The 11,611-nt window shown below is 42.0% G+C and overlaps 1 protein-coding gene across 2 annotated transcripts in view; it reads right to left on the reverse strand.

Annotated features, from left to right (window-relative positions):
• dntt (deoxynucleotidyltransferase, terminal) overlaps window positions 1-11,611 on the reverse strand; it is a 69,956-nt gene that overhangs the window by 54,241 nt on the left and 4,104 nt on the right. Inside the window, exons 2-4 of one of the 2 annotated variants that reach the window (XM_051076561.1) lie at window positions 11,019-11,128; window positions 3,579-3,753; window positions 872-982 (exon numbers count right to left, since the gene is read on the reverse strand). In XM_051076561.1, the coding sequence (XP_050932518.1) occupies window positions 872-982; window positions 3,579-3,662 (195 nt within the window). In that variant the 5' untranslated portion in view covers window positions 3,663-3,753; window positions 11,019-11,128. Of the gene's footprint in view, window positions 1-871; window positions 983-3,578; window positions 3,754-8,018; window positions 8,426-11,018; window positions 11,129-11,611 lie in introns of those variants that run through there. The other variant, XM_018681090.2, reaches the window with a different exon arrangement.

Here is an 11,611-nt window from a genome sequence, read left to right on the forward strand (position 1 = left end):
TCAATTACTTTATGATTAATTATTTTCTAGATGAATTGTTTCATCTATAAAATGTCTGAAAACACTGAAAAATGTCTCGTAATTTCCCAGAGCACAAAGTGACATCTTCAAATTGCTTGTTTTTTTTCACCTAACAGTCCAAAACTCAAGAAAGTCAATTTACAAGACAAAAAACAAGAAAGGCAGCAAAGCTTCACAGTGATGAAGCTGGATACAGTGACTGTGGCATTGTGCTGATAAATGTCCTTATTGATTAATCACTTGTAGGCCAAATAATCTTTTCACCAGTTGTTTCGGTCAGTGTATTATATATGTCTAGATACTGGCTTGTTTCTATTTTCTGCTTTCTTGCTGTGCACCTGCAGCTACATTGCCAGGGTGCCAAACAATTTCCCTTTTCTTTCACGCTCATCAACACCTAAGGCAATCAGCCAATTAACCACTTCCCCATTCCGTGCAGGAACTTCAGCGTGCCTCCCTCAGCCTCCCCTCCCTCCCATCACTGCCCACCAGATGGCACAGGGACAGATCCATCATTGCTTGTGAGGAGTATCACGTCCGTCGCCCATCTTGGCGTAACGTGCAGGCGCCTCAGGGCGTGTCCGTGCCGGCCCCCCGTGCCAGAGATCGTGGGCATATCAGCTGTTGCACCTCCAACGTGCCACAGCTGCAGATGCTACTCATTTGCAGGTTAATGCATTTTGGGAAGAGTTGTGTCAGAGTGCCGGTGAGTGAAGCAAGCCAGCCATCCAATTAAAGCAGAACAGATTAGGGGGACTTTTGCATTGCACAGTCGGAGCAACAGCCACCGTTGGGCGAACATGTAACCGTACAGTTGTGTCCAGAGTGAGGTTAGATAACAGTTTCTTACTGTGAAAATCTTGTTGCTGTTTTCGATGGTGGTCCGTCTCTGGCAGGCATATTGAGAAACTGTGGTCACAGGAGTGGGTGTAGAACCTTCTGGCACTGTGGGCAAGGTGTCCTGCATGCAAAAATAACCAGAGACCCATGAACACACCATCATATATCATCCTAATTTCTGAGCCTTTGCAAACTGTTGACGGGCTAAATGTGTAAGTGTGTAAGGTTATTCCTGACTAGCATAGAGGCACGCATTCAAATTGAATTACATAAAAATGCAGCCATTTGCCTTGGAGAAGTTATTTTTATGACTGTGTGTCTCCAGGGCAACAGGCTAATGACACTCATCTCACAGTCTGGTGGCATCCAAATCCATTACACTACCTAACCCGTGGCATTACAAATCTGCTTGCCATCATCCAATTTGCCTCCTGTAAATTGCCTTTTCATTCTATGAAGAAATGGTTCCCCATTTGTAATATATGTGTCAAAAGGATTACCAATGTAATATTAATATTCTTGCAGACAATTAGACATCACAAAGAGGAACATTGTGTCCATAAAATTACCCATGGAATGGGTGGGAGAATGATACAGAGAGGGGAGGAGGAGGAGAAAGAGGAAGATGGAGAGATTGTCACCGCACCTGGTTGACTGGGATCGATGTTGCAGAAGGAACAGGGGTGTCTCAGAAAGATAATGAAAAGAGCTAGTATCTCTCACATTGCTGGGCTGAATCAATCAGTAAGGGATTCAAAAAATGTTCATCATTTATTCTCTGCCAGGAGCCCTTCCTGTTCTCCAAAAAAAAAAGAAAAAAAAAAAAAGGAATAACTTTGAATATATTTCACGGCACAATTTTTCTGCCAATCAAAAGTAAAAGTGCCTTAGAAGCTCCCTAACTGCGCTCCTTCTAAATACAACAGGAGGATTCTCCCTCACTTTTCCACCTCAGCTGCAGTTTGTTTAATCCAATATGGGACTGTGGGTCCATGGAGACAAACGTCTGTGCATCAGCATGCAGAGGTTGGTTTTCTCCATCTGGGCTTGGTTATTATACAGGCCTATAACTCTGTGGATGAGACTGATCTCAGATCTCAGAGACAGTGTATCCCCTCCTGGCCTGCTCTCCAGTGTCCTATCTACCTTTAACATATGGCTTAGATGTGACTACATTAATGTGTGCCGTCTACATGTCACAGCTTCATCCCTCCACGTACACACTGTACCTGCTGGGATGAAAAGGTACAGTAAGAGTTGTGGGACCTCGCCCACTCCTGCACCTGAGACACTCCAGGCGGGTTCCTCTCACAGGTGGGAGTGCACCATGTTGGATAAATGAAATCCTCTCAGGCTGTTGAGCAGGTCAAAGGTCACAGAGGTTCCACCTCTAAAGGGAGGCTGCTTGGCCCTGCACCCACACACCTACACACTAAGCCACAAACATCCTCCTGAGGCACGCAGCCCACCTGTCTCCTGACAGAGGAGTGAAGGCAGACACACGTTCAAGAGCCAGATGCAAACTCTAAATCCCTGGCAATCATTTTCATTTTTGTTCCTTTTAAGCAGCATACTCTTACATCTTACCACTTCTCCACTTAAACAGCCTCTCTGCAAGCCAAGAAGTAATGGAAAATGTTACATTTCAATGCATTTAGTGCTTAAAATTCCTCCTCGACTTGCCGTAGAATATTTATGATAGTGAAATACATTGCATTTCCAGACTATCAAAAGGAGCTGCAGGCAAATGTGCCCAAGAAGTAGCTTGTTTCGGGAATAGTTTATCTCTACATGGTAGCTCCTCAAATGGATTTATCTCTCATAAAAAACAATCTCCTGGAAGCGCCACACAGATAAATGCCACCGCGCATTACCTTGTTGGCTTCAGAGGGAAAAGCCATCACAAAACAAGCAGAGAAGTGGGCTTGTGGTTACCTGGGGAGATGGGTCAATAAATGCCAGCATGGCATCATTAGCCTTGTCACTTAATGATGCAGCCAACTAGAAACACGGCACTGATGTGCCACACTCACATGGCCATGTGGAGACAATGCCAGAGCAAAACAAAAGCATTTCTGGGGTATTTCACATAAAGGCATAAACACGGTGAATGTCATTGTGACCGTTAACGCTGTCACAGGCTGTTAGGAGAAAACATAGATGGAACCTGGCAAACGTGACTGCAGGAGTGTTTTTTCCTCTCCACTGTGGGAGGAAAAGGAGACAACATATTTCTTTATTTTGGATCCATATGCTGCCAAGCCCTCGTAGTGCCATCCACAGGGGAAAATATGTGTGTGTCTATGTATATGTGTTTCAGTTAGTGGGCTGCGCAGAGCCCTGACATCCAGCTGATGGCTTTATTTGATGCTCCCTGTCCAATATGGGGATGTTTCTTTTGCTATAAACAAGGTGAAATGTGTTACTATGAGCATAGACAGAGGGAAGTTAGACATGTCCTCCCTGTCAGGGGGCTGACAGGACACATTTGCAGGGAGAGGAGAAGACGTTCTTCATACATAAACATAGAATACACAAAGGAATACCTCCACAATACGCATTTTCTGCACAAAAGGTAGTTGTGTTTCCTCAAATGATCAAACACTGAATGCCTATTTGACATAGCCTGTAAAAACCTGTTTGGTTCGTAGTGCCATCTAGTGCTTACCCTACATCTGCCTGGACATTTCTGTCTGGTTTGTGAAACACACACAAACCTGAATGAGATGTCTGGTCTCCACAGCAACAGGTCTCCCCTCTCTCATGCTGTCAGTGAACCAGCTGATGTCCAGCACGAGCATGCTGGTTAGATTCCTCAGATCGCAGCCCTTAAGCCACGTCCACAGCGATGAAGCCTGGCTGTCCTCCGACACAATGTGAGTGACCACGTCGCTGTGGAGGGAGAAGATGAGAGCTGTCAGAGGGTTCATAGATGAGTTTAAGGTTTTATTCAGTTCTGTCAAAACTGCAGGAGAGTGCTGAACATTACTGAAGTTCAAGGTCCAGCTCAGGTTGATCACAATTTGTGCAGGAACCAAAGAAATCCACGTTAAACAGTGAAACTCTTGCACCAAGGTCCTCTCAGTTAAATAAAAAAAATCTAAAATAAAAAAAAATGTAGAGTTCAAATTATAAAATAGAGTATCACCTGTGAACCTGCAGTTTCTGATGTTTTTGCTAGTTAAGGGTAGCAGGAAAAAAGCTTTGAACATAATATTGCCTTTCAAGTTGTTAGAGCTAACTAATTAGCAAACCACTGCCTGGCATTTATTTGGAGTCATGTAATGTGAGTGCCTGACAAATGTAACTCAAATATTCTTTCTCCTTTTAGCTCTGTTTTGGTCTCCACCAACTTCTGACAGATATATCTCGCTCATTAGCTGCTAACTGCTAGGTGGATTTTTTAAGGTTTTGTTTTTAGTGAGAACAGATGCCTGAAGTCACCTTTTTCCTCTGAAGTCCACCCACCACTAACCAGTCAGACCACAGACTAAAACACAAATACAGAAATGTCTCATGTGAAAGAATCAAACCTGTTCTAACCCTGGCAGAAAGATCTGTGTTCGTGTACGACCAACTGACTCTTACAGTTTGAGAAAATATGTTTTCAGGGCCTTTAAGTAATTATTTCTCTCCTGATGCAAAACATAAGCAGGGAAAAGCCTTGATTCCACATTTACTTATTAGCAGGATTCCCAGGATGCCTTGAATTGTCTGACTGGAAAATTTTCTTCCCCATTTGATTTAGCAAAACACAACTTTCCAGTCTTGGTCTCAGCAGCCTTTAGAGAGTGAAAAAGTTCAAGTGAAGCTTTTGAAATGCAGCTCAGATCTCAGCATCCTGGTCTTACTCGAGCTGTTTGGGGATCAACACTGGGTGAACAACAATCAGCACAGACCCTCAGTGCCTCCCTCCACTGTTTGATAGCTGAACTCATCCAACCAGTGCCTTCTACAGCTCCGCCGAGACGTTCAGCAGACTTTTTATCACAGCCTCCTCCCCTCTGCTTCCTGCCACACAGCCTAACTACCATACCCAATCAGAGCGCCCAGCCGTGCATAATTACCCTCAGCACACTCCTCCTCTTCCTCTCTCCTGGTGTGGCTAAATCGGTGGAAAGTCTCCTTAAGGGAGGTCCCAGCAGAGCTCAGGCTGAGGCCTAATTGGCCAAATCACTGGCGAAACTAATCCTCTATCTGCCTGGCATACCAGTCCAGCCACCGATGGTCCGTGTTTTTTTAAAAATCCTCCCCCCCGTACAAAGACATGGACAAAGAGCCTCTAAAACAGACACATTTGAGGTATCGAGGGGACACAGCTATTAACTGCAAAAGCTTAAACTCACTTGCTGTGAACAGTTGTCTAACCGCAGTAATAGAGATTTGGCTCTCAGGTTGATTTCCCTCTAAAATCACAAGAGGGTTGAGCTGATATGTTGGAACAAGATTGAACATCATAGGGGGAAAAAAGCACTCTCGCCTCGTGCCATGTTTACCAAGATATAATCCAGCCCCTGAATTTGGATCCTTATCTTAATGCGTAGCGGCACAGAATGTAAAACGGCAGATTGACATGCAAATGAACTAGAATGCAAGCCCAGCACCAGATTGTACTCCCCTGAATCAGTGGGACTCTGAGCCCAGACACAAGGACAGGCTAAAGTCAATGGGCTTTGATATGGAGAACTCTCCGGAGTCGTCTCTGTGCCCTGTTCCTGTCAGCAGATACTCTCCTGTCCCTTCCAAAATTGAAAAACAACAAGCACATCAAAGACCGAGTATGTCCATAACAGATTTTTACACCATGGCGAGGTTTCATCTGTTTGCCTTTTACAGCTGCGACTACGAGACATCTTAACTGAGATACACACAATTACACTAGATAAAATTAATTAGGAACAAATAAATATGTAAATATAATTAGCATACTTCTGAGTCTAACAGCATTTGATACCAGATTTTTTTGTGGGGTTATAGATTAAACTAAAAGTCTGTTTTCACAGGCATCCTGTGCATAGTTGAGACCCCTTGGCAGGCTTCTAATTCAAGAACAAGTCGGTTGAGCAACCGAATCATGAAGCTGAACACCTTAATTAGCAGGCTAGCTACAGCTGATAAAATCTGCTAGCAACAGTTGTAACTTCGGCTAACAAAATCAGTGGTCACCAGGTGGAAATGAGCAGTGTTTTTTTTTGTCTATAACGGTCTTAAATCAAAGACAATATAAATATACCCTCTCTTTATTACTCTGAATAAACATATTGTATATATTGAAGGAAAACCAACTGTAACTAAAGGGGACAGGACTTAGAAACTCACAGCCCCTGAGCATAAACTTCAGATTGATGATCACAATCTAAATTGTGCTGTGATGTCAAAGGACAATGTGTGCGTGTGTGCGTGTGCGTGTGTGTGTGTGTGTGTGTGTGTGTGTGTGTGTGTGTGTGTGTGTGCGTTTGTTCGTTCCATTCGTGAAAGAGCATTTATTGCTGCTCATCAATCAGCCAGGACAAACATGTCGATATCTGGATCCAAGTTCATGTGCATCAGACTTGAAATTAGGACAAGGGGAGACTGGTGTACGTGTGTGTCAGTGTGTATGTGTGTGTCAGTGTGTGTGTCTGAATGCATTCCTTCACACACAGACGAATGCACACAGTGTATCAGACCATATGCTCGAGGCAGTGTGCCTATAACTCGTGTAAGACCAGATACGGGAGGTGTTGCTATCAAACTGCAGCTGATATCAGTTTTGTCGTCTCGCAGAATTAATGTCAGTTTGAGGCAGGCACGCTCTACTTCCTGTCGTTGGTTTCAAACAATTGTATCAAGCCAAGTGTAACCGTAGGAGCGCTCAAGCTGTGTTTCTGGGAATGCTGCCATGGCCAAGCTGGCGCACGGCTGGCAGGCACACTTAGACATGCATTCAAACACTCTCTCACACACACACCTGTTGGTTATACTATACTCAAGAGGACTCTTTGTTGACTACATATAAATCACATGTTAATATCATCTTTAACTTTAATTTAGAAGAACTGCCCTCACTGTGAATAAGTTAAGAATGAGCCAGAGGAGCACACACAGTTTAGCCCCAATAACAAAGTCAACTTTCTGAAAATGGGAGGTGGCGTTGACAGTATGACTAGCCTCAAAGGAACCTCCCTGCTGAGGCGCTGCGGACGTCAAGCGGAGGACTTCTGCTGTGTTCACAGTTTGGGATTTAAAAGATACTTTCAATTAGAGACAGAAAAAATGAAGAAGGCATGCTGTTTCCATAATTACAGCACAATAGATGATTCATCATCGCAGGAAAAAAGCTCACAAGCTCCACAAAATATCTCTTCTTAAGTGCAACTTAACAGAAAACTTTCACCAAACTCATTAAAAAAGTTTGTGTGGGCTCTGTTACCTTTTCTCTTCTTTGCCTTTTCTCACTGCCAGCAATCTGTAGCTGGGTTAGCCCGTCCCCTCCTAAACACATTTATGTAGGAGCTGAGTTATGGCTCGGAGGAAAATCCACTAAGGTGTAGCAGAGGCAGGATGGATGCCCTAACCCTTCTTAATTAAGTATTCATGAGACAATAGAGGCTCTAATTAGCTAATTGAACCTCAACTTCTTAAAAAAGAAGTTTTTAAGAAAATGCCACAAAGTACTACTAAATATCTCACTGGAGAGCAGGTCTTTTTAATTATGTCCTAACCTTTTTTTTTTTTTTTAGAAGAAGAGTTTAAGAGCCTGATCCATCTTTTCTGTGACAGGCTACAGTCAAAATTCTGTTTACAATCATTACATTTTCTACATTTTTCACTGCTCCTACAGACTTGAAATAAATGTTTATTTAAACAAATAAAATTAGTCATCACTTTGCATTTTCTGGCCTGGCTGCTCATGCTCAAACAGGCCTTTAATTGCTATTGTGACCTACCATTTCATCTAGAGTTATAAAAAGGCCTTGAAAGTTGAGGTCAAACCATTTTGGCTCGTACCTGTTTTATGTGCAAAAAACACAATCCTACAAAATAATCTCAAGCCCCCTCCTGCATCCCTCTGCGCTCGACATTAGCATGTTCTTCTGAGCTTCAAATTCAGAAAAGCTTTTAGCCGTCGAGCCCTGCTCAGTCAGCAATCAACAAAATGGCAAGCTTTTTCCCACCTGAGGATGTCTTCCACAATAAAGCCCTTCGACCTGGCCAGCTGGGTCAGAAAGCTTCTCCTGCTGCGGCCCATTTTCCTCTCCACCAGGTACAGCCTGACATCGTCAAATTTCACCTCTTCACGTCTGGGAATACCAGCTTCTGCGGGTCTCGGCCTTTTCCTCACACGAGGCAGAATGGGAGAGTGGAACATCTCTTTTCAGAGGAGCAATCCAGGGTATTTCTGAACCTCTAGGAATTTCTGCTTTTGTGAGCTTATGTTTTTATTGTCTTAACTCCTTCCACGCAGGAAAAACACCCACTTTGATAAGGCCACAGTTGTTTATTTGACAGTTGAAGTTTTTTCTTTTTCCTTGCCTGATTATTGGGACAGTGTGTCAGTTGGAGCAGGGTTGGTGAGAGTTGGCAGACAGGAAATGCTTCTGGCAACAGGTGTTGAGGATTTGGTGTTTACCAAAAAACACCTGCCAAGATCAGATGATTGAGGATACAAGAAAAAAAGATAAAAACACCCTGTTGGCATGGCATTATTCTCTTCCAGTAAAAGTTGTTCTGCAAACACACGTTCAGACGAAGTAAAGTAAACAGCCTTATCCAGTTGCTTCTTAAAAAGCTACTCAAAAGTTTTCATGCACTTGTAATTCCACTGTCTTGGCTGGAGTAAAGTCTCACTCCTGGGAGATGACTGAATTCTGGTCACCTCATAAACCCCTCACAGCTGTCCTGCCATGTCCAGTTCGTCTCGCCACTCACCGTCTCATTATGTCCAGACCAAGTCTGCACCATCTGCTCCACCGCTTTAATTAGCTTACTGCCTAAAATGAGAGCCTTTGTGGGCATTTCCCCTGAGATCCCACAAGCTCATACTCGGCCTTTGCAAACACACAGGTACTGTATGTGCAAGCCACTGATGATTAGAAACACTTATCCAGGGAAAAGAACTGCATATGCAGCGGTCAGGAACGCAAACTAAAAATGGTTTTAATCTGTTTGACTCATCTATTCCTTTTGTTTCCAAAGAGGAGTTTACAACATGATGCATCTGCTTCAGTAGACCAAATAGGAACGATTTGTTGATTTAGGCAAAGGGGGAAAAAACATCATTACAGGCCTTGATTCTACATCTAATTACCACTCTGTTCATTTCTTCGCTTTAATAAGCACACGTTGCTTCTGTCTGCTTCACAGAAATTATTACACGGCTCTCATTAACATGGAGTTCTGAGGGTTAACGGGTGTCACAGGGCAGACGCGACTAATTGTTTGACAATTTACCCCCCCAATCACTCTGCTGTATATGAGGCTGCTGGCCCCCATCCAAACACAGACCGATGAAATTCCAACATCACTGAGACAAATGGCTCTTACACTGCCAGCAGCAATCACTGGAAGAGCAATGAACCCAATTTCTCATCTAACTTTCTACAGTAGCTCTATGGGCGCATGATAAAATTGTCGGATAATTATAGTTATCATACATATTTAATTTGGTTTAAAAGGACAATGTGACAGGAAGTGAAACTCAGCCAAACACAGACTTTGGTCAAAGCCACAGGATTTTATTTTACTGTAAATTCTAGTGGCGTTCTAAAAACTTCCTAATAAACTAAATATGTTAATTTGAATTTTGGGGAAATGTGTATAAAATGATGCTAAACACATTGTATTCCCATTTTATGCTACTTTATAGTTACTCCACTGCTTTCAGAGAGACATATTGTCGTTTTTAGAGCAGCTATTATTAGGTCCATCTCGGCCAGCTGTGATATTAAGCAGCTACGTCTACATTATTGTGTCAGTAATAATAGTCCAGAGTTATATCATAAAAAAACACTCTGAATGAGTGTTCTACTTCTACATGTGAAAAGCAGCTAAAACTGATATTTTACAATAAAAAATGTTTGAAATTGGCATCATAGTGATGAACCTCTGGGGAATTATCTTTTGAATCTGCATGTTTTGCTATCTGGACTAAAACTTTACTGTTATGGTTCACTCTTGTCACTCTCAGCTGCACAGGGCAGCCATTTTGAGCAAAAACTCACTCTCCACTACCTGCTCAGCAGCAGATAAAAACAGTTTGAGACTAGCTGGTGAACATAGTGGAACATTTAGCAGCTAAAGAGCCAGATATTTCCCTCAGGAGACAAGAAACAGAGCTAAAAAGAGGGAATGCTGGAATACTGAAAATCATGATACAATAAATCAATGCATGGACAGACAACAAGATAGATAGATAGATATAGATAGATAGATAGATAGATAGATAGATAGATAGAATAGATAGAAAAAATAAAGATAGATAGATAGAAAAAAAATAGATAGATAGATAATAGATAGATAGATAGATAGATAGATAGAATAGATAGATAGATAGATAGATAGATAGATAGATAGATAGATAGATAGATATTTTTCTTGTGTCTGTTCCCATATGGGGTCAAAAACACCAGGTCCAGTCGGCTTTTTGTATTAAATATTGTGAAATCAGTAACCAACAGAGCATCAGATTCAGAAAATACACAGCCTGAAGGTGAGTCTTATTATCCAGTTTTCTTGCTGGAGAGTTACTGCTTTGTATCATCAATATTTCAGGTTGAGGATGCCTCCTAACAAAGTAAAAGGTTGTACTGAAGAAATACAAAGGGATATAAGAAAGAAGAAATGGTTTCCCTTTGTTTTATTGGACATACTTCTTCATTAATTTGCCTGAGTTAAGGACGTGTGTGGCTGTTTTAAGGTTGTCGTGCAGTGTTGGGTAATCAGAGGACCAAACACATGTGCACTGTTACTAAAAACATCTGGAAAATGTAGAGAAAAGTAAAAAATCTAATCTGTAGTTTGAGATTTAAAGGAAAATTAAAGGTTTCAGAGCACAAAGGCTCCTATTCATCACCATCATACTCGTTTAATGGGGAAATAAACGTTACCTTCTTGATGGGACATAGATGAAAAGACTGATACCACTCTCATGTCTGTGTAGTAAGTATGGAGCTTACCTTCTGAACAGATACCAGGTGACCTGATGGCTGAGTGGTTAGGGGCCGCATCACATGGCAGTGGGTCCCTGTTTCGATGCTTGGATTTCCTGTCACTGTTCATTGATGATCTGCCAAAGAAAGAAACAGTTACAAAAGCTCACTGATTCATTATACCTTATTTGTTGCTACTTTGTGCTAAGTACTTAGCAGCAGCCAGCCAAAGTTAGTGACTACATGATGAACATTATGGAGCATTTAGCAGCTAAAGAGCCAGATTTATTTCTGAAGAGTTGGGAGCTAGAGCTAAAAGAGCTAAAATCATGACTCTAAATAAACTGTAATGTTGCTCTGTGTCTGCTGGATGTGAAAACGTGTGACTGCTAGGTATTGATTAGGTTATCTTATCTAACTCATAGCAAGAAATCTCATAAGCGCATTTCCCTTTTCCTTTAATATTCATATTATGTCACGTATTAGACACTTCCCTGTCCTTTTTTTAAATTCTGACACATCCGGTCTGACTTCCTCATAGTTTGAATTCTAACTGCTATATCCAGAAATAACATTAAATAACAAAATATTATTCAATTTAGTGGTGGAGCTTTGTTGTC

This window comes from Lates calcarifer, linkage group LG16_LG22 (assembly GCF_001640805.2).
Source record: "Lates calcarifer isolate ASB-BC8 linkage group LG16_LG22, TLL_Latcal_v3, whole genome shotgun sequence".
NCBI classification, from domain to species: domain Eukaryota; kingdom Metazoa; phylum Chordata; class Actinopteri; family Centropomidae; genus Lates; species Lates calcarifer.